Consider the following 22,840-nt stretch of genomic DNA (forward strand, 5'->3'; position numbering starts at 1 on the left):
AGGACACTAGCCTGGCCATGTTCCACAGTGTTCCACAACAGGACAGCTAGTGTTCTGGGTTAATATTCACAACTCTACATTAATTTTTTAAATTGTGATACTAAATATTGCACTAATGATCCTAATGATAGCAGCCATGTCACATCATGATCATGAAACAGTAATCTTTACAAATTTCCCAGTTTATGATCCTAATCATACATACTTGCCCACCCTCAAAGGAGAAGGCAAACAGCTTACTGTCTTATCTAAGCAGATACAAGCACATTAAAATCTTAGAGAAAAATAGGATAATATGTAATCAATTATTATTTCTGAGTACTGCAAGTTATAGATGGTGTTAATTTTCGTTAACACAGTGCTCTGTGTTTCATTATGTTATGCAGTCATTGTTCAGCTAGGGAAGCAGGCAGTACAGGAAGATCCAAATGTCTCCCATACCAGCTCACTAATTCTTCTAATTCTTAGAAACAAAAGTTAAAAATTCAAAAGCCACAGGAAATATTAACAGCTAAACTAGATTGTAAAGAACAAACAAAAAAATACCTCATTTCTACAATCCTGACCATAGCAGGTATGTGTATGTTTTTGAAATAGATCATATGTCCTCTCTTATCTAAAAGGCATTTTCATTTCTTTTTAAAATACAATAAAAATGTTTCCTGAATTTCTACAGGAGATTAAGAAAGGTTTTGTCTTCAAATAATCTTATATGGTAATTTTTTAATTTAGTTTTGAAAAACATAATTAAATCATTTTTCCCATTTATGTTCCAAAAATATATGTCTAAGTTAAAATAAATAAGATGTATGAAGGAGAATGCTTTTTGAAGATAAATATACTAAAATTAATCTTCACTAAAGATTAAAGGAAATTAGAATAAGTCTGATTTGAAATTCTTAGTATCTAAGACAGACATTTGGCATTTCTTCAGTAGCAAATTAAAACACGATCCAAAAAGAAGACAAAAATAGATTGAACTGAATGTCTAATATGGACATATAGAACTGGTTTCTAAAAAGAATGGACTTAGCTGAAAGCATTTCTCTTTTTTCTTAGTTACTTAGTTCTGCATTAAGGAATTATAGACTTAGCCCTGCTCGTTACTAACTGACAGCCACACACTGAGGTGAGGACTGGATACCTGGGTGGGCATGGGTGGTGAAGGGGAGGGAAGGCAACCCTGTCCACTCCCCTGGTGAGCACAGTGCACCTGGGGGGCTCTAGTTCCACCTGCTGTCTTGGTGAGGCTCGCAAAGTCAGCAGGCTCTAGCCCTGCTCGTTGCCCTGTTAATGATAACAAACTAGTACATACTGAACATGTAAATACTCACTTTGATAGAGTAGGCTGAGATAAAGAATAAATAAATTCAATCTGTGAACTAGCTCCAGATACGCAAGTTCAATCAAACCACGAGCACTGTGGGAAAGCCAGGCAACCTGACTCCTCCTACAGTAATGGCCTGTAGTGAACACGAACTAGATGAAACCTTAGCAAAAGAACTAAAATTTTAAGCTCAAAGACCTCACAAAGGAAATAAGTTCTTAACAGAACTCAAGAGAAACCACTTAGAAAAAGAAGTCAATCTGCAATATGAAAGAGGAATCCAATAAAGAGATAGAAATACTAAAGAAAAACCAAACTACTAGAGATGAGAAAGTGAAAAACATAAAAAGTCAAATACAAAAACTCTATGTAAAGGCCTACCAACCTCTAAACTTGACAAAGTGGAAGTATAAGTGCATTTCCAACAAGGACAAAGATAAACAAAAACACATTTGAACTGGATTTTCAAGTTATTTGGGACACCATGAAAAGATCAAATGTAACAGTCCTGGGTAGAAAAGAGGGCGATGAATTCCTTTTCAAAAGGATAGAAAACATTTTTCCTAACTTAGACAAAGAACTATTTCTCCAGATACAGAAAGTATTTAGAACACTAGAGAAGAACGATAAATAAATAAATCTTCCCCTCACTATGTTATTATCAACTCACCAAATATTCAGAACAAATATATAAATGTGGATAGATATAGATATAGATAGATAGCAGGAAAAAAAGAGTAACTGTAGCACACAGAAAGCCAGGCCCATCAGAGTAACAGCAGGTTTCTCAACAGAAACTGTAAAAGTCAATCTAGGCTACTCTACCCACCAAAGCTGTCAACGCCAACTGACGGAGAAACGAAAACTTACCACAAAAAAACAGGCTTTAATGAGTTCATGGCCACAAAGCTAGCCCTACAAAAGATAGTTAAGGAATTCTTCAGAAGAATGAGAGAAAGTCAAACACATCCTTGGGACCAGAGAGGAGAAGGATGCCCTCCGGTAATGTTTAGACAAGAGAAAAATAAGAAAACACTAAATGCCAAGCAATCGACAAATGACAGGACATAACACACACTTTTCAATAACTCCAAATACTATGGGTCTTAATTTCTCGCCCCAAAGACACAGACCCCCAGCATGGATTCAAAGGCAGGAGTCATCTGTTTGTTGTTTCCAAGAAACTCACCTCATCATAAAAGACAGGAATGATTTTAAATGGGTAAAAACATAGAAAAATTAATTCCAAGCAAACGGAATTAGAAAACAAGTAGGAGCCGGTTTTCATCACTGACAAAATAGACTTTAAACCACAACTAGGTAGAAGAGACAAAGGTCACTCTTACCGGTTAAGGGAGCAATCCATTAGAGGATATTATGATTTTAAGCACAAACTCATAGAACCTTGTGTCCTAATTTCACAAAACAAATACTACTTGCAGAAAAAAAGTTACAGATTAACCCTAGTGAAATAAAAGAGGCAAATTTTTAATACAACAGTGTCATCAATTGAGAAATCATCCAGGGATCAAATAAGCGAACATCTGAGTTAAGTGACATCATGGATCAAATTGACCTAACAGGCATAGGACAGGCCACGCAACACTACAGAATACACATTCTTCTCAGCATCTGTGAACATTCTCTAAAACAGAACATATATTGCAGGATCAAGTGAGTATTAGCAAACAGGAAAAGTGAAATAACTCCATGTGTTCTATCTGATCACAATGGAATAAAACTACAAATCAGAAGTGCAAGAAACTCCGGAATATTCACAATGTCATGGAAACTAACTAACACACTATTGAACGATACATGGGTACCTGACGACACCAAGAAGTGGAACAAGAATGTCCTAGAATGAACAAGAGGAAAACAACCCAAGCCTCTGGGAAACAGCAAAAGCAGTTCCGAGAGGGAGTTTATACCTCTAAGTGTCTGCATTAAGAAGAAAGACCTGAATAAATAATTAAACGGCACACTATAGAGCCTTGGACAAATGGTAACAGGCCAAACACAAAACCAGTAGACGGAAAAAAATACTGGGAAGAAATTAACAAAATAGAAATAAGCAAAAACCAAACTCAAAATCAACACCACAGATTTGGTTCTTTGAAAAGATAAGACAAATCCTTAGCCACAGAAGACCTAATTAATAATATTAGAGGTCAAAGAGCTATTAGGATAGATACTAAGGAAATTTAGAGAAAACAAAACAAAACAAAACAAAACTATAGCTTGAAAACAGAGTTTCCACTAAAATTGGAAAAAATCTAAGAGGAAATTAATTTTTAGATGTATAAGATACACAAAAATTAGGTCAAGATGAGATGAGTGATTTAAACAGATCTATAGTGAACAACAGGATTGATGGTAAACAAAACAAAAACCCATCCAATGAAGAAAAGGGCCCAGGCCCAGATGGAATTATTGCTGAATTCTACCAGATTTCAAGGAAGAATTAATACCTACGCTGCTCAAACCAGTTCACAGACCATGAAAGGAAGGGCTCTATCCAACTTTTACCCAGATACCAAACCCACACAGAGAGACAAAAAAATTCTCAGGAGAACACTTAGAAACCAAATTTAAGAACATAGTGAAAAAGACCCTTCACCATGATCATATCAGTATTATTCTAAAGATCCATGGATAGTCTAATATACACATATCAATAAGTGTTACAAATGACATAAAAGGACTCAAGAACCCCAATGGTCATCTTGAGAGATGGATAAGCCTCTTGAAAAGAGCCTTCATGTTAAAAGACTTACTTTAGGCTTTGTTTTTTTTTTTTTTTTTGGGGGGGGGGGTGTCTTACTGGCCTTTTGCTTGTATATTATGGTTTCTGTTTTTAGGGGGTTTGGATCTCTGTGTGTATAACTTGTATCCCCCCCCCCTTCATATTCTGGTTTGTTTGCCTTTTGTTTTCTGAAGAGAAAGAAAGATAGGGCATGGAGTTGGGAGCGTAGGGAGGTTGAGAGGACCTGGGAGAAGTTGGGGAAGGAGAAACTGTGATCAGAATATATTGTATGAAAAATTTATTTTCAATAAAAATAAATATTTTTTTAAAAGCTCAGGATGAAAACAACAAATCTCAACATAATATAAATTGTATATGACAAACCTACAGTCAATATTATAGTCAATGTCAGAAGGCCAAACATCTCCACTAAAATCACAAACAAGACAACGGTGCCTACTTTCTCTGATCTTAATATAGCACTGGAAGTCTTAGCTAAAGCAATAAGACAAGAAAAGCAAATCAAAGGGATACAAACAGCAAAGGAAAAAGTATCTATCTGCAATGATACAACTTTGCATGTTAAAGGCCCTAAAGATTTCATTAGAAAACCACTGAAACTAACGAACACTCTCAGTAAAAGGGTAGGACACGAAGTTCATACACAGACATGATCAGGACTTCCTATACTAATGACAAGCTAACTGAAAAAGAAATCAAAGAAATAATCCCATTCACAGGGCCAAAAAATAACAAAACAAACAAGAAAACCCAAAACAGCAACAAATAACCCCAACACAAACACACACACACACAAACACACACACACACACACACACACATGAGAAAAATGGGACAGATTTTAAACCTAACCAAGGATATAAAAGATCTCTCTATGAAAGCTTTACATCACCAAAGAAATAAACTGAAGGCACTGAAGGTGGAAAGACCTCTGCTCTTGGACTGGAAGAATGAGCACTGTGACAAGGGCCATCCTACCAAAGGTAAAATCAATCTATAGATTCAATGCAGCTCCAACCAAAAGTCCAGCGACATTCTTTACAGACATAGAAAACAGTCTGAAAATTAATACGGAAGCACAAGAGGTCAGGAAGCCAAAGCAATCCTGAGTAATGCTGGAGGTATGCTTATTCTCGAGTTGTTTTTTTACTAAGAATCAAATCCATACCGTCACGCGTCTCCTACCTGGCAGTCATCCACCTTCGTCCTCATGACTCCCTTCATGTATTCTTTGTCCATGGTCGGTGACACCCCAAAACTGTTTCCCATGCACAGTATCTCTGCTTTCCCATCCGGATATGTCACCTCCACAGAACCGTTGAGAATCACTGACCAGGAATCCAGCTGAGCAAGAAAATTAGACAAAGCACAAGATAACACTGCTATCAGCTGACTTAAGTGCTAGCACGGTCCCAAACTAGCCTCCCAGGTCTTCTATCTTTGAGACGGAACAAATTACCTGAAAAATCTTAACTGCATACCAAACAAGTAACAAGACATAGCAAAACATCTACATACTTTTTAGGCCCAGCACAGAGTAAAATTATTTAAAAATTTAAATATTCTCTAAAATGACACCAGAAAAAAATGTTTTCCTCCATCAAAGGAAATGTAAAGAAGATAAAATGTTCATTACAGCCTCAATAAAACATCGTTTTGTTCTGATGAAAGGCAGTGTATTTATGATGTATGGTACAAAAACTAAAAAGTGAATACATCACAAAATCTCGGGGATGGCAGTCGACCTGAGTGGTGAAGCACCCGCCCAGCATGTGAGGGGCCCTGAGTTTGGTCCCCAGCATCAAAACAAAACCAAAATCTCTAGTAACACTTCATGAAATGGTGATACAATGAAACACAGAAGAATGGATTTTGAATGCTATGACTTAATGAGTGGCCATCAGTCTCCATCTATTCAAATTCATTACTGCTGAGGTTTTAGAAGGGAAAACAAGAACAAGGTTTTGTCTGGCGCCACTGATCCTTTAGCTTTCTATGGGGTCAAAACACCTGCTGACCTCCTCTCCGTCGTTTAACACAATGGTTCCAGCTCTTTCCACCACTGCGAAGACCATCACGGCACAGAGCTCCCGCCTCACTGACATCGTCATGTTGGCAAAGGCAGGCAGCTGGTGCATAAATTCCAGGAGTTGTTCTGAAAAGCAAAACCATCACTGGTATTAAAAACAAGTCTTCAGAGAACAATACCCCAGAGCACACACTGGAGGTCTTCTTCTGCCCTGGCTAGGTAATGCCATGCTATGACTGGACTCTACATCAAGCCCTCTGCAGAACCTTTCCATACACAGTTGGCTCTGGTCATCAGTGGAGTAAAGAAGTGGGTGGTATCCAGGGATTCTGTCCGATATGACAGTCTTCTGAGAAATTTCAAAGTATATCTTACAGAAATAATAGGTTCTGTCTTCTGGAGTAGTCAGGCATATCTGTGCCAGGTCATAAAAAAAAAAAATTTTAAGCTTGTGAGTACCAATAAATAATTCTGTACTAGATGATCCATATCCAGTCAGATGAAAGGCAAGAGTTACTACAATCATAAATGCAGTGGCCCTCTGCTTTGAAACACAGAGAGGAACAAAGAAATCATGATCCTCTGCTGGCACAAAACTGAATATCCTGCTCTTTCTAGAAAGTTCTATAGCTATCACCCTTCATCCAACTGACCACACATTTTACTCCATTCTCTCTCTGGAAACTGACACATTTTCTTACAAAGTTCAATGGGTATAAGAAAAATATGAGAAAATAAATTCTTTTTCAGAAACATTTTGAGTTTAATATGTGCTTGGACAACAATGGAAACTATTACTTTACATATGACTAGAAATGAAATAGACACTGTAAAATACCTTTTACTAATAAATATTATTTTTAATGGGTTATGTCTTTTTTTATTAAGGCCTTGCACACACTGAGCAAATACTCTAATACTAGGCGACAACACCAGCCCTACTAGAACAATTTTAGACTGTCTTCTATGCTCATCTGCTTCTTGATAAGATTCCTATTCAACTAATGTTTAATGAAATCAATTTATGAGCAGAGACTAGACTAGCATTAAAAAATACAACTGGATGGTAAATGTCTGTGTCATATGCAAGAATAAAGACGGGAGAAAGAGAAAAGGTCTAATAGTAAATGTATATACCGCTTCCCAGATTCAGCTGAAATACCAAAATGGGGGGTGGGAGGGGCAGGCAGGAGTTCAGAATGTGCGCTACTCTTGCAAAGGACCTGAGCTCAGTTCCCAGGACCCACATCACAAAAGCCGCAACCACTCAATAACTGAGTACCTACAAAGCCATGGTTTGCGGAACAAAACCGACCATGATAAATCCTTTTCTTCAAAGTACTGAGACAAGGGCACATATCCAGTGATCTTTGGGAAACCTAGAGGGAAACTGTTTTCTTTTTGCCGTTGTTACACAATATTAGCAATTTCATCTACTTTAACTTAAATGTTCACGTGTGCATCCACATCAGCTGTCACTTCTCTGCTGAGTAATGTTATCCAGTAAAGGTTAGCCATTGCAGAGATGCACACATTAGAAAGCAAGCCAGCCAGCTTTGTCTTTATTTGTAGGAATATGGACAGCTCCTGCTTTCCAGGAGTTCTGAGAAAGAAGGCTTTTCAGATACAAAACAAATCCTACATTTCTAGGAACAATAGACACACTGTGCGTACTTTTAAAATCTCTCTCACAACCACTCTAAAATTAACACATTAAAAAGAGAAGATATATCAGTTAGTTTACAAAATGTTATCTTCAAATTGATGCATTTATAAGCACTATTTAAGTTTTTAAAATGCTCGTGGAAACCACTCTAGAATAAGATGGGATGTTGAGCACATATACTGTTACTAAAAACTGTAACAGGTGGATTTGTTTTTAAAAGTTGGCCTAGGACAAGAAGAGAGTGGAAACTAATTCTGGTCATTGGAAAGAAATGAAATGTCTGACCCAGGGAAGCCAAAGCATGTGAGCACCATTCCCCTGGGCCCAAGTTTCTGCCTCCTTGTATGGAGGTTACTTCTGAACAGAAACACTACCTCCAGGAGGGAGTCGGGGCATCTGAGACCCAGCAGGTAAACAAACTTCACATGTCTAGGAAATCTAAACTCAGCTTCCCTAGGACCCCTCTCCAGGGTTAAGGATGCTGTGAACAGCTGCTGGGGGAGGAGACTGGCATCCCAACGGAGGGAAGGAGAGTGGGCTCTGCCCAGCTTCCTGCAACTCAGGCAGCAAGTTATGCAGAGCTCCACGGCTACAGCTTTCATTAGTTGTCCCCACATTAGGGTGGGCTTTTCACCCATGTTAGGATATGGCTGAGCATCCATATCCATACACCTGTAAGTAACCCCTCACCAATGTTTCTGTAACTAGGCCCAGTGGAAACTCACAGGCTCATCAAGTCAGATTTCGGTGCAACCTTGGGTTCCCTATCTGGGGTGGGTAGACATAGGTCATCTCCCCCAGGAAAAGTCGGTCACACGATGGCTCTGTCAGCCCAGCCACCGCTCTGTTCTCCTCACAGAACTCATGCAATCTGCCATCTCTCCACTGCCCCACTGGACACTGCAGCTTCTTCCCTGGGCTGCCGCAGGGCAAGGTCGCATCTCCCTCCTTTACGCTGAGCCACCAAGAACTAGAAGGTGCCCTGCCACATGAGCTGAATGAATGAATGATTACCAGCACATGCTTTTCATCTCTAAATGGTTTGCAGTTCCTGTAAATGACTTTAATTAGACACATGTAATCTGAGGGGCTGGTTTTCCACTTTCCACTGTATGTTTACAGTTCGGACTGCCACTTTTTTTCCCACAAGTATGTTTGTTTGCCTAATTGAAAGACAGGCAACAAGTGCCTCACCCCTTCCCATATGTAATCTCACTAACTTGAGTTCATCGAATTCTTCTTCAAACATGTACTGGCTTAAAGCGTTAGTGATGTGGCATAATAAACAAATCGCCCAGGATTGTCAGGGGTAGTTTCAGATTCTAGAATTTTGGAGGGAAACAACTTTCGTCATCACCTAGTATTTTAAGCAAAAAGAGCCAGAGCTGGATGTGCATTTAAATGCAAAGCTATTATTAAGCAAACAAGTCCTGTTCCTATGGAAAGGGAGACATAAAGCCCCCTAATGTTTTTTAACTTCAAGGCGTTACTTAAAGCCTCAACTAGTACATATCTTAGTTAGGGTTTCTCTTGCTGTGATAAAACACCATGGCCAGAAACCACTTGGGGAAGAAAGGGCTTATTTCTTACAACTCTCAGGTCATATGTCATCACTGGGGAAAGTTGGGGCAGGAACCCAAGGCAGGGCAGATACCCGGAGGCAGGAACTAAAGCAGAAGCCATGGAGAAACAGTGCTTACTGGCTTGTTCTCAATATGCTTATCTTCCAAGTTCCTCCAAAATAGTTCACTGACCTCTGAGAACTCAATGGCTTTTCCACTCTAAAGTTCAAATGCCACCACAATTCTCCCAAGGCCACATGGTCAGATCTGTCACAGGAACATCCCACTCTGGTACAAATCTGTCTCTGGTTTTCTATTACAGTGATAAAACAACGTGGCTATAAGCAAAGGAATGGGCGTATTTCATCTTACACTCTCAGGTAGCAGTCTATCACTGAGGAAATCAGGGCAGGAACCCATGCAGGGCAGGAACCTGGAGGAGGAGCTGAAGAGAAGCCATGGAGGGGTGCTGCTTATTGGCTTGCTTCTTACGGCTTGCTCGACCTGCTTTCCTATACAACTCAGGAACACCTGCCCAGAGTTGGCATCACTCACAATACCTCTTTAAACTCTGATCACTCAATGACCTTTCTATTCCAATGGTCAAAACTCTTTCCACAACCTACCCCAAAACATGGTCAGGTCTGTCAGAGAAATATCCCAATCCTGGTATCAATTTCTGTCTTAGTTAGGGGGTTGTTATTTCATCTTACAACTCTTAGGTCATGGTCCATCACTCAAGGAAGTCAGGACAAGCACCTGGAGGCAGGAACTGAGGAGAAGCCATGGAGGAATGCTGCTAATTGGCCTGCTCCCTAAGGCTTACTCCGCCATGTTTATTATACAACCCAGGACCACCAGCCCAGGGGTGGCACTGTCTGCTGTGGGCGGGGCCCTCCTACGTCAATCATCAGTGAATACAATGCCCCACAGACTTGTCTACAGGCCAGTCTTACAGATGAATTTTCTTAGTCACGACTTCTCTCCCCACATATGTCCAGGTTATGTCAAGTGGAAAACAAACAAACAAACAAACCAAGCGGCACATTATCTAAGACCCCTACACCTGGGAGGCTGAGGAAGCAGGACAGCGGGTTTGATGTCAGCTCGGGCCATGCAAGAAAACCTGGCCCGAAACAAAACAAGCAGGTAAATGATTCCCATTTAGTAATAATAGAAAGAAGAAAATCTTAACTCCACAACCCACAGGCCACTTATTTTGCTGTTTTCTTCTACCTAGTTGCATTTTCGTACATAAACATAAGCCCATCATTTACAGGACCACTTTGTCAGCTAGCACTTAACTAATGTTTAATCCTGGAATAATGCTTGCAAAAAAAAAATACTGAAAGAAATATGTTGAGACGACTTTTAACTTTCTTAAGAAGGGTCAGAAAGTAAGATAAGATAAACATTATATATGGGTTTTATTAGAAGTTCCATTCACATTACTATTTGTAGATACTGGCTGAGTAAAACTCTCTTCAGCAAACATTTTCTTTATACCAAGAAAGAGCTTTTCTGACCACTATTTATACTAAGGGGATTCAGAGATGCCGGACTTGGAAAAGACTTTCAGATTTGGACTGTACTGTAGCAGCATTTACCTCTCAATATTTCTACCTGCTTAAAGGGTCCACTCCTCAAGCACTCACCGATATCATCGTCAGTCCTGTCTATCGGGTCCTTCTCCAGGCAGTCCCTCACGATGTCCCTGCTCATCAGAGGGTCTGAGGCCCTCTCGATGTCTTCCTCATCGTCATCATCCTCAGAATCAACTGCCGTCTCTGGCAGTCCACTCAGGTCCATGTCACCAGCCTCACTCTCCGTGGCCTTAAATCAGATGCGGAAAAACAGATTTTAAAAACTACTTTAAGTGAATCAGTCACAGGGCACCCAAGAGGTAAGAACAATTACAGCTCATAATAATTTGTGGTATTTGTTTTTCTAAAGTTAGTTGAGAGTGCTGCAGCATCCAACAAGTAGCTGGGCATAACAAAGAGAAACCTGAAAGATAAGCAGCCATATTTTCTCTTAAAATTTTGGCAAAATAATTTTTGACTGCAAAATTAGAACTTATTATAGGAAATGGAGAGAACAACACGAAGTTAGAAAATAGTATTTGTTTTCACAAGGAATGACATGCTGAGTTTAACAATTGGCTATCCTGAGTGATCCCTCCTCCAGGAGGACTGCCTGGAGGATGACAGAACTATTTTCCCCGTGTTGGTCTTCTTGGGAGAATGATCCATAAACTGAAGGTAGCTTGATAATCACATACACCAAACGTTACAACGATCTGGATTATTCCAATGGCCACTTGAACTTGAAACCACCAAACAGGGCAGAAGGCTAAACATCTACATCTAAAAGCACAGACTCTTCTATTCCATCAGCACATAGCTAAATTGTCAACCTGACTGCAAGTTAGAATGACTAGTAACTGAATATTTTCTTAGTTACCAGAATCTCATTTCAAGATGGTTTTTAGCCTAATCTGAAGACTAGAAACTGCCCCATCCTTCAGGTCAATCTAGTCTTTAATGAGTTATTGTCCCAGTGTATCCATCCAATTGGTCTTATTTAACAGTGGAGCCATGGAATTCACTAACTGTTTCTGCATGCTGAGAATGAATTTAAATATATAATTAACTACATCCACCTCAAACATCATAAATGCCTTTTTCCACCTGAAAAAGTGAACTCAGAAAGACGATTTATAAAATTAACTTTGTAAAACAATGTTATTATAAAGTTTACCAACTTTAAAATCATAGCTCACATGATTTTCAAAGGTAATAAAGATATTTCAGAATTGGCCAATGGAAAAAATTTAAATATTAAGTATAATTAATATACTTATTTTAATTTAATCTCAGCACTGGTGAGCCAGAGGCAGGTGTTCTCTGAGTTCAAGGCTAGCCTGGTCTCCAGATAAGAGTTCCAGGATGGCCAGGGCTACCCAGAGAAACCCTGTCTCAAAAAGACAGACAGACAAGACAGACAGACAGACACATACATACATACAAAATAAAATTAAAAAATAAAAAATGAATAACAGACTAGCATTGAATATTTTAATATGCCAGGCAATGTTCTAAGCTCTACATACATGTTATCTCATTTCATCCTTACAACAAGCACAGAGCGAGTCTTTATATCTCACTGTTTTCTAAACCTTCAGATAAAGGTCTTTTCCCCAACATCAAGGTCATGCTGGTGCTGAACCATGAAGTGAGCTGAGAACCTAGGAATTCTAACTCCAGAGTCTTAATCATTTTCTTATCATTTAACTCAATATATAAAGAATGAATCGCAGAGTTTTTATTTGTGCAGTTCTGGGTATTGAACTCAGGACCTTGGTACATGCAGCCAAGTGCTTTGCCACCGGGCTCCAACTCCTCCTTTCTAAGGTCTCGGTTCAGACCAGGGAACATGAGATGTAATCTTGCATCTTGGAGCAATCCACAAGCATGTATTATGATTTCTCTAGAGTAAGCAGTTTTAATCTCACTTTCAGTTTAGGGTACAGATTCCAAACCAAAGCACATTATAAGAAAAAATCTAACAGGCAAATAACTGAAAACAGAAAATCTAACATCTGCAAAGCTCCCTAAACAAGGGTCTTGACACCTCCAACCACTGTGAGCAAAACCGTTCCAGGGAGAAGAATCTACCCGTCACCCCGGAGGGGAATTCGTCCTGTGACACTCAAAACTACAATGCAAAGCTGGAATTCACCAAGTCTCCTGTGGATCCCATGGGGAAACAGAAGAGCTGGGGATGCTGCTGCATGCCAAGGGCGTGGCCACAGAGACAAGCCAACCAGCCTAACTACCGCCCCAACTTCAGAAACCTAGACTCTAATAATCTGTGACTATGTTTTCTCCCCAGTTCTCTCTTCCCACTGAAGATTACTAAAGACCCATCACCTTGTTAATCCAGAGACACACCAGGCCTCTCTAAACAGCATCTTTAGTACCAGCACTCTGTGTAGAGGCACTACCAGGGAAGGGATGGAAACAAACGAAAAGCCTTCCTTTTAAATAATAATTTATGTGACTGAAGGTTATGTGTTAATTTAAAAACAGATTAACACCTGTTAAAATATTAAATATATTTTATACTGAAGAAATCGTTATCATTTCAATGAGATATATTTACACTTCCTGTTGTTGTTGTTGTTGTTGTTGTTGTTTGGGTCCACGCTCCCTGCAGGTACTGGGATGTGCCCAGCAAGCTGACTGAGTGTCTGCTGCTGAGCTACATGCTCAATCCTTCCTCATCTTTCTTTTCAAAGTCTGGTCATTTCTTTATTATTCACACTTTTGGCTGGACTCAGACTTAAAAACTCTCAACGAGGACAGCCTGTATCTCTTAGCAATCTGTTCCTGAAGTTTTTCTTTGGCCTCCTTCGTTCTCTTTCAGCATATTCTGCAGCCTCCTTATTTTTCTGAGTGCATTGCTTCTTCAGATCAATATGTCACCATTTGTGTTGCAGGACATGTGGAGTATCAAGATGCTGAATCTTGTGTGTTCTGGTCCTGGGCTTCTTACCTTCTTTGTTTAAGGGGTTTCTGACAACATAGTAGAGGACATCATCTTCTTTATAGAGACTGAAAAGCTTTCGGATTCTACTGGCTCTTTTGGAACTCACTGCCAAGGCACAGTAGTATCTGTCAGCCCAGGAATCAATCAATCTCAATATCTCTCTCTCTCTCTCTCTCTCTCTCTCTCTCTCTCTCTCTCTCTCTCTCTCTCTCTCTCTCTCAATAACCAGGTTTAGAACTCTCAGATAGGAATCCACAATGATCTTGAACAGACTTCCTGTCTCCAGTTCTCTACAAAAAGAATGCCCCTTACTCTCAATAGCAGGTACACTCAACCATGGGTAGAAGACAGCTTGCTTCATGGGAAAACCTTGTTTGCTGTCCCCGCCACTAATTCAGACCACATAATCCTTCTACTCTTCACTCAGAGCATCAGCATCTCCTTCTGGGACCTTCCGTGGCCATTTGCAGCTCATAGAAAGTATAAAGTTTGCATACACTTCCATGAGTTTCTGACAGGGGAGGAGAAATTGAGCTTCATCTTGACAAAGCTGACCTCAAAAATGAGGCTTCTCCAGTCGTCTATCGAAGATGGATATACCTCCCTCCCCACCCCCAAAACCTGAATGGATCTCTCTGTCCAGCATGAAGACCCTGAATGGATCTCTCTCTCCAGCATAAAAACCCTGAATGGATCTCTCTCTCCAGCATGAAAACCCTGAATGGATCTCTCTCTCTCTCTCCAGCAGGAAGCCTCTAGCTCACCAGTGTTCACTATTTCTATATGTGATCCATTCTTAAAGAAATGACATTAAATAATTCAGAAACTTAGAATAAACTATCTGTTTTAAACAATTTTAAAACAGTATAGAACTCCTAGTAATACATTTATGAAGAATGGGTAAGCAACCTTTCAGAAATCCACTCTTTTCAGAATTCATTCTTACAAAAACGGACTATAATTAGGACGATGAGGTAGTTTCCTGAGTGCAAACTGGTTTCCCCATTGCTTAACACACAGTCTCTGCCCCGGGCTCTGACCTCCACCAGCACCAGTCACTACGTCTCTGGGAGCACTGGTTTTAGACTCTGCCACCTGGAGCTCTGCCTTCTTGCCACTCACAGGATGATCAACAGGCTGGTCCTCCAGGACATGTATTTTCACCCTGTCCTTACACAACTCCACCTCTCCCAGATTAGCACACAATGTATACTTGCACAATTACACAAGGAAAAAAGAAAACAAGAACTGAGTCTAAATTCTGTTAAATGTTAATTCCTTTATACACTTGTAAAATCTTTTTCTTACAAAATTATTAGGCCGGGAGGACAGTAAGGTCTGGCAGGACAGTTAAGAAAATGAATATAAAATTATTCCGGTCCCTCTCCCCTATTTTAGGTACAAATTCTTGCTATGTATCATTGGCTGGTCTCAAACTTGGGGTCCTCCTGCATCAGCCTCTAGAATGCTGGGATTTACAGTCCTGTGTTCCCACACTCAGCAATAAAAACAGTAATTCCATAATGAACGAGTACCATGGATCTAGCATTAAATTTTACATTTGAAATAAATAATAATCTTCAAAACAGTTCAAGTTAGTGTTATATGCAGAAATGTATATACATGTATATTTATATCTATGTATATAAATATATATAATATATTTAATGCAAATGATATTTATTTATAATATGTAACATACTTATAAGTATAATACAGTAAACAAAATTTATATTAATGTATAGTATATATTATATAGTATAATATACTTATAATGCAAATATATATGTATTTGTATTTAAATAGAATACAGGCTATTTTCTGATTTCTTCCAAACTACACTACCCCTAAGATTACTGCAGGCTTTTAAACTATTACTGTAAACTATTAAATTCATATTTAAAAGGTTGTCTGATTATATCTGTTTAAAAAACAAAGAAGAAAGCTTACATCCTTTTAAGTAATTAGCCTAATGTAAATTCACTTGCTCATTAGTATTTAAACAGTAATTTTTAAAAATAATATCAGATTGGTGATACAGAATATGGCTTATTTAAAACAAAATGCATTAGATGTTCTGTTATTGTGAACAGATTTACAACAAATTTACTCGGCATTTGTTAAATGAAATCAAGAAAAAAGAACAAGTGAGAAATTTAAAACACTATTTTGCATGTGTACACACACATGCTTGTATGTCTATGTGAATACATGAATACATGTGAGGCTCTATGTACACGTGGAGCCAGAAGAGGGCATTGGGTCACTTGAAGTTGGAACCACAGGTGTTTACTGGATACCCAGCTTGCTGCCTAGGTAGAGGGATCTGAACCAGTTACCAAATGATGGAGCATCAAGTACTCTCAATCATTGCGCCATCTTTCCAACCCCCAACAGAAAAATGTAAATACCACAGAGCTCTCCTGGGCAGAAGAAAGGGAGCTATGGGATGGGCAGTAAATATGTATGGGAGAGAAGTTTACCCTATCTCATCACCTTTGCTAATATTTGAAATGATTACTGAAATGATTAAGTACAAAGGGAAACTTAGTGAGTCAAAGTACTGACTTCCAAAGTCACTGTAGAGAAGCAGAAACTACTTCTCCCCTCCCCCCTTTTTTGTTCCAACTTAGGGGAGAAAGGGCTTATTTTAATTTATATATTTTATATGTATGAGTGCTTTGCCTGTACATGTGTCTGTGCATCATGTGCATGGCCGGTACCCACGGAGGCCAGAAGAGGGCATCAGATGCCCTGGGACTGGAGTTACAGACACTTGTGAGCCATTATATGGATGCTGGGAATCAAACCTGGATCCCCTGAAGAGAGCAGCCAGTGCTCTTAACCGCTAAGCCACCTCTCCAGGCCCAGAAATTATATTTCTTATTGCAAACTAATAAATCCTCAAACACCCAGGAATTTACAAGTGCACTTGTCACTAACAGAACATTCTGAAAATACATTTAGGGTTGTTTAAAATACAAAACAATCTATCAGTTAGGTCTCTGTAAGACCACTAAATTGCAGAGAAGTTTGTGTTTAATATGCTATCTTCTAACAAAAAGATGTATTAAATTTAGGATTTATATGTCCAGTACACAATATTGTAATTTCCACTTATTTTGAGTAATTAAAAAAAAACATATAACATTGCCTGGATATACAAGTGATTCTGAATAAGTATTTAATTTTAAGAAAGAGACTTTTTTATTGTCAACTAATGTAACAACTGTTAAGGAGCCAAGAAAGATATTTTGTAAAGTGAGTATAACATTCCATTTGTGTAAAATTATATAAAATGCAGTATTAATGCAATGTGTATGAGGTTTCCAAAATGATCTTTGTATGTGAATTTTGGTCACTTCTAATAAATTTACACACTTAATTCCTAAATAATTGCTATTATTTTGCTTTTAAAAGTATTTTTCGAGGGAACAAAAAAGTGGCTCAGTTGTTAAAATACTTGCTACTCGTCCAGAGGACCTGAATTCGGTTCCCACACTCCCTTCAAACAAACAAACAAACAAACAAACAAACAAACAAACAACAGCTCACAGCCTCCCACAGTTCTAGTTCCAGGGGATGTGGTGTCTTCCTCTGCTCTCTACAGTCACCTGAATGAACACACACACGCACGCACGCACGCATGCACGCACGCACGCACAACAAACATACAAATGTAATAAATTTTTACAAGTTTATTTTAAACATAAAACAAAACATATAGTTAATTAAAATCATTTCAATGTGACATCCCTGGAAGGCCTGCTCTTTTCTAAAGGGAACTGGAGGAGGAGTGGATCTGGAGGAGAGGGGAGGTGTGGGGGGGGGGGCAGGGCAGGGTTGGTCAGGGAAGAGAGGAGGGAAGGGAAACTGGTCAGGTGTAATATATGAGAGAAGATAAATAAGTAAACAAATTTTAAAAAATAGATAAAAATTCAACAACTTGATCTAAATACTTTTGCTTTGTCATATTCAACAGATTTTAATATGATAATTTTACTATGAACAAACATCCCTAGAAAGAACAGCTTCCACTGAACCTTGTGCAAAGCAGATTAACTGATCTGAACTTCGATGAGGGAGATGTTACAATGTTGCAAGTCCAGAGCCAAATGATCTTAGGCAACCTTTAGCTCCCTAGGAGCCATTTATTACCCACCACTGTATACGACCTGACATCTTTCTCCCTATTAGGTAAATCCACTGGAATAGATAAGCAGAACACTAGCTTCCAACAACTAGTATTTTTTATAGTATAGCTTTTCCAAAAAGCTAAGTATGAATCTGAGGCCTTGTCTAGTTGGGGCGATTACTGCTGTGATGAAAAGAAAAAGAAAAAGAAAAAAGCAACACTTGCAGAGGAAAGGGCTTATTTTGCTTACACTTCCATATCACAGTTCATCACTGAAGGAAGTCAGGACAAGGAGGGCAGGAACCCAGAAGCAGGAGCTGACAGAGGCCATGGAGGAGTGCTGCTTTTTGGCAGGCACAGTCTACTTTCTCAGAGAATCCAGGACTACCAGCCCAGGGGTGTCCCAACTCAAAATGGGCCGGGCCCTTCCACCTTTAACCACTAATAAAGAAAATGCCATAGAGGCTTGCCTGCCCACAACCGGATCTGATGCAGGCATTTCCTCAATTGGGGTTCTCTCCTCTCAGATGACTCTAGCTTGTGTCAAGTTGACACAAAACCAGCCAGGGTAGGCCGATAGAAAAGATTTCCCCACTTTTCTGGAACCCACCTATCTCACGTTACCAGCAATGTATTTAAAAGCAGTCTTGATTTTCTTTATTCTGTTAACTATACAACTTCGTGAAACTATTACGATATTGGCACATGGAATTTGAGGTAACCTGAATCTGTGTTTCTGGCCCATGGTGACTCATATTTGGCTCTAAAATGATCTCTTATTCCTTTTTAGGTGAGAGATGATTGTGTGTTAGCAGTTACGGTACTCAACTTGGGGCCCCAAGAATGATCTTTTCACGGGAGGAATCACCCAGATTACAGCCAGTAACTAAGACAGCAACACAGGCCCTTTGTGCCCAAACTGTACAGCGTTATCTCTACAGGTGAATGTGGGGGGCCTCCTTGGTTTTACTCAGGGGCCACTTGTTTATCATGAGCTGGTTGCTTAGGATCCTATTGGGTGAGGGTTGCTTTTAAAGCCTTTAGTTTAAGGTATCCATTTGCTTGTTGGTTTGTTTGCGTTGAGAGCATTTTTTTGCTTCCCGACCATTTGGTGTGTTAATCTGATTTAAGGGTGTTTCTATTTTCCTCTTGGGACTGTGATAAGACACTCTGACCACCAGCAACTTGGGGAGGAAAGGGATTTAGCTTACACCTTCAGTTCATCGTCTACCACTGAAGGAAGTCAGAGCAGGACCTGAAGCTGGAACTCCAAGCAGAAGCCATGGAGGAAGACTGCTCATAGTTAGCTAGCCTTTGGATACAGCCCGGAGCCATCTGCCCTAGGAACGGAGCAGCCTCCAACGGGCTGAGCCCTCCTCCATCAATGAAGAACCAAGGAGATCCCTCACAGACATGCCCACAGATACCCTGAGAGAGACAATTACTCAACTGATACTCTGTGTCAAGTTGAAGTTAATTCTAACTAGGGCAGGGAGGGAAGAAGTATTTAGGAAAAAAACACAGATTTTTTTTTTTAAACTACAGATGATTTTATATTTGGTGTGTTAATTCAAAATGCAAATATTTTAAAAAATGAAAAATCTAAAAGTAACTTGGGTTTTATGTTTCCTAGGAGACATTTATTAACTGTAAACTGTTTGACTATGTGCACTTTAACTATTAATCCTAGGAAACAGGTTTTGTTTTGTTTTTTTTTTAATCATAACTAGGCAGTCTACTTTAACTGGAAAGAATTAATAAAATCAGGAATTTATAAAATTTAACAGGAGTATAAAACTACATCTAAGTTAAAAGGAGATGTTAGAAATAAATAGAGGGCCTGGAGAGATGGCTCAGCAGTTAAGAGCACATACTGCTTTTCCACAGAACCTGGGTTCAGTTCCCAGAACCCACTGGGCAACGAACAGTCTTTAACTCAGTCCCTGGGTATCTGGTGCCCTCTTCTGGCCTCTGTAGGCACTGCATGCACATGGTGCACAGCCATACACATGCATGCAAAACACCCATACAACACATTTTCCCCCAGGAAATCAAAACCAGAATTTAGAAGTGATATCTGAACTAACGGTTCAGTCTGAGGACAGCCCCACACTGAAATCCATCTTTTTCTGAAACTGCCTCTTCGCTCTTTATCTCCCAAGACAGCAACACTCTTTAACAAAGGAAAGATTATTATGGCCTGTTTTAAAATAAAGTTGGAGAGAAAAGATTCCTTACGATATTAAAAGCTCCCATTTATAAAGACCATTTTCGCATGGTAAGCCCACACCCACATTTGGGTACGCCCTGTTTTCTTCTTAGAGCCTTTCTTTCTCTTAACCCTTGTGCCTAAGTTTATTAAAATATCTTTTCCTACCAGCTAGGTCTGAAATTTATTTCAGCATGGAGGCTAACTCCTCAGGCTGCTTAGATGACAATGTGGAGCTGTGTCTCTGTCCCCTCACCATGAATATTCCTCAGAGCTCTTGCTAGAGTCCACCCTGAAGCATTACTGGTGAGTTTGACACTTGTCTGATCTGTCTGCTAAGCATGGTTTGTTTTATTACATCCATGGATCCTTTGCTTCTGTTTTTCTGGCCAGAAGATCTACCTAGTATTTGATAAATGTGACTAGCACAAAAGATAGAAATCTCAGACTTATCACTCCTAGGTCAGATGGGACAACACGTGCCCTTTTCAGGGGACGGCATCCTGACAGCTGATCCCACGGATATACTAAGCCACTCCCCTGCCTCCAAGAGGTCAGCCTGAGACTAAATGGGAAAGCTACTTATGAATGACAAGATGAAGAGTAGCCACTCAAGCACCGGTGACAGATTTCTGAGAAACGGCTGTGGGGGTAGGCCAGTGCTGCCAGTCCCGGGTAAGGGCAGGCCCCCACTGCCTGGTTTAGGAAGGGAGCCATATCCTAGACTGCCACTGGGCAGGCAGATGATTCCTGACCCAAGAATCTGTACTTTTCTTCCTTTCCTTTTCTTTCCTCTTTTTCTTGAGACAAGGTCTCACCATATAGTCCTAGCTGGCCTAGAACTCATCATGTAAACCAGGCTGGTCCTGAATTCACAGAGATCCACTTGCCTCTGCTGGGATTAAAGGCATGTACTATCACATCTGCTTTAAAACACACACACACACACACACACACACACACACACACACACACACACACACTCATATACAAAGTATGGAGAATATAATTTAGACTCAGTATAAATTAAAACACTGAGAAAGCCATAGCTCTTAACAATACCAGAAGACACTGTCCTAAGTCTGTATGACAAATATCACCTTTTAATCTTTGCTGCTACAGAGCCTTACTATATCTTAAGGAGATAAATATGTAAAGTGTCTTTTTTCCCTGGGCACACCTGGATTTTTTGTAACTATCATGTGAGCCTTTGATCCAAAGAAGAACTATGCAATAAAACCTGGGGCCACTTCCATTTTTTCATTCATTTTTTGTATGCTAAAATAATTATTTTTGGCACGCTGATTAAAATGCCCACATGGGGCTGGAGAGATGGCTCAGCCGTTAAAGGCTAGGCTCACAACCAAAAAATATAAGTGTTTTGGTGATATATAAAAAGACCTGAAAGATGTATACTGCTTTAGAAATTTGAATACTCTGAATTTCTTAAAAACTATTGAGAAAAAAAAAACTTTGCGTTCATACATTGTTTCTTAAAACTTTAAAATGTCATTTGTTTATAAAAACAGCATTCACATTCATTGGAATCATAAGATAAAAGTTTCATTAAGCTATAAAATTTAATGTCATATACATAGACATTGGTAAGGATTTCCTTCCAAAACAGATTCTAAAGAAAAAAATTAAAGTATAATTAATTAATTAATTAAAAATATAATTAATCCATATAACAGTCAATGGACAATACAAGAAACAATGGATGCCCCCACCCCCAGAAATACTCTTAGAAGCCAGGCATGGTGGCACATGGCTTTAATCCCAGCACTCAGGAGGCAGAGGCGGGTGAGAGATCTCTGAATTTGAGGCCAACCTCAAACAAAACAAAAAGCTGTACGATCTTCGATATTTTTCAATATCTACTTTTCTATACAACTATGTGTGCCTGTGTATTATCTGCATATGCTCAGATTTTCACACCCTTTACACTGTAACAACTGGGAAACCTGAATCTGTGTCCTTAGGCCGTGGGCACTCATATTCGGCTCCAAAATAAACTATTTTTGAGGGAAAAGGTTTTTTGTGTGTTGATACAACCATGAAATGATAATTTTGCTGCTTTTCAGTTGAGTCAGACATATCTACTGCAATCTGTCTGTAGACAAATGAAACCTTGTGAGTAACAAGAACCAACTCCACACAACCACTCTAACACTCTGCCAACTGGGAACACTTCAGTGGGAGAGCTTCTTCCTCAAGTACACACAGCATGGCAAAGTCTGTGAAACATAAACGATGCCTCATATACATAGCATGCATCCATAATGTATGCACATGCATCTACTTTATAGCTCCCATCTCTTAAGAATTCCCAAACTCCCTGAAGCAGAGGAGACTAAAAAGTCCTTCTTACCTGGTAAATATCAGAAAGACTGCTGCTTCCAGAGTCACTGGTGATGCTACATCCTGAATGGCTGGAGGAAACGTGGGTCACCTGTGGGTGGAGGCTGTCAGTGAGGTGTAGTTTTGTGAAATCTGCAGGCAGCTATGGAAGCAGCAGAAGAAAAAGAATGGCCTTATAATTTGAATTTAGAACTTCAAAGAGACACTTTAAACTATGATACTGTATCCTACTG

The 22,840-nt window shown here is 39.4% G+C and overlaps 1 protein-coding gene across 3 annotated transcripts in view; it reads right to left on the reverse strand.

Annotated features, from left to right (window-relative positions):
* Rapgef2 (Rap guanine nucleotide exchange factor 2) overlaps nt 1-22,840 on the reverse strand; it is a 244,540-nt gene that overhangs the window by 36,698 nt on the left and 185,002 nt on the right. For all 3 annotated transcript variants that reach the window (XM_059265507.1, XM_059265508.1, XM_059265506.1), the window contains 4 exons: nt 22,618-22,749; nt 11,007-11,184; nt 6,113-6,249; nt 5,280-5,438 (listed from right to left, as the gene is read on the reverse strand). In XM_059265507.1, coding sequence (XP_059121490.1) covers nt 5,280-5,438; nt 6,113-6,249; nt 11,007-11,184; nt 22,618-22,749 — 606 coding nt within the window. The remainder of the gene's footprint in view (nt 1-5,279; nt 5,439-6,112; nt 6,250-11,006; nt 11,185-22,617; nt 22,750-22,840) is intronic.

Source organism: Peromyscus eremicus, chromosome 6 (genome assembly GCF_949786415.1).
Source record: "Peromyscus eremicus chromosome 6, PerEre_H2_v1, whole genome shotgun sequence".
NCBI classification, from domain to species: Eukaryota; Metazoa; Chordata; class Mammalia; order Rodentia; family Cricetidae; genus Peromyscus; species Peromyscus eremicus.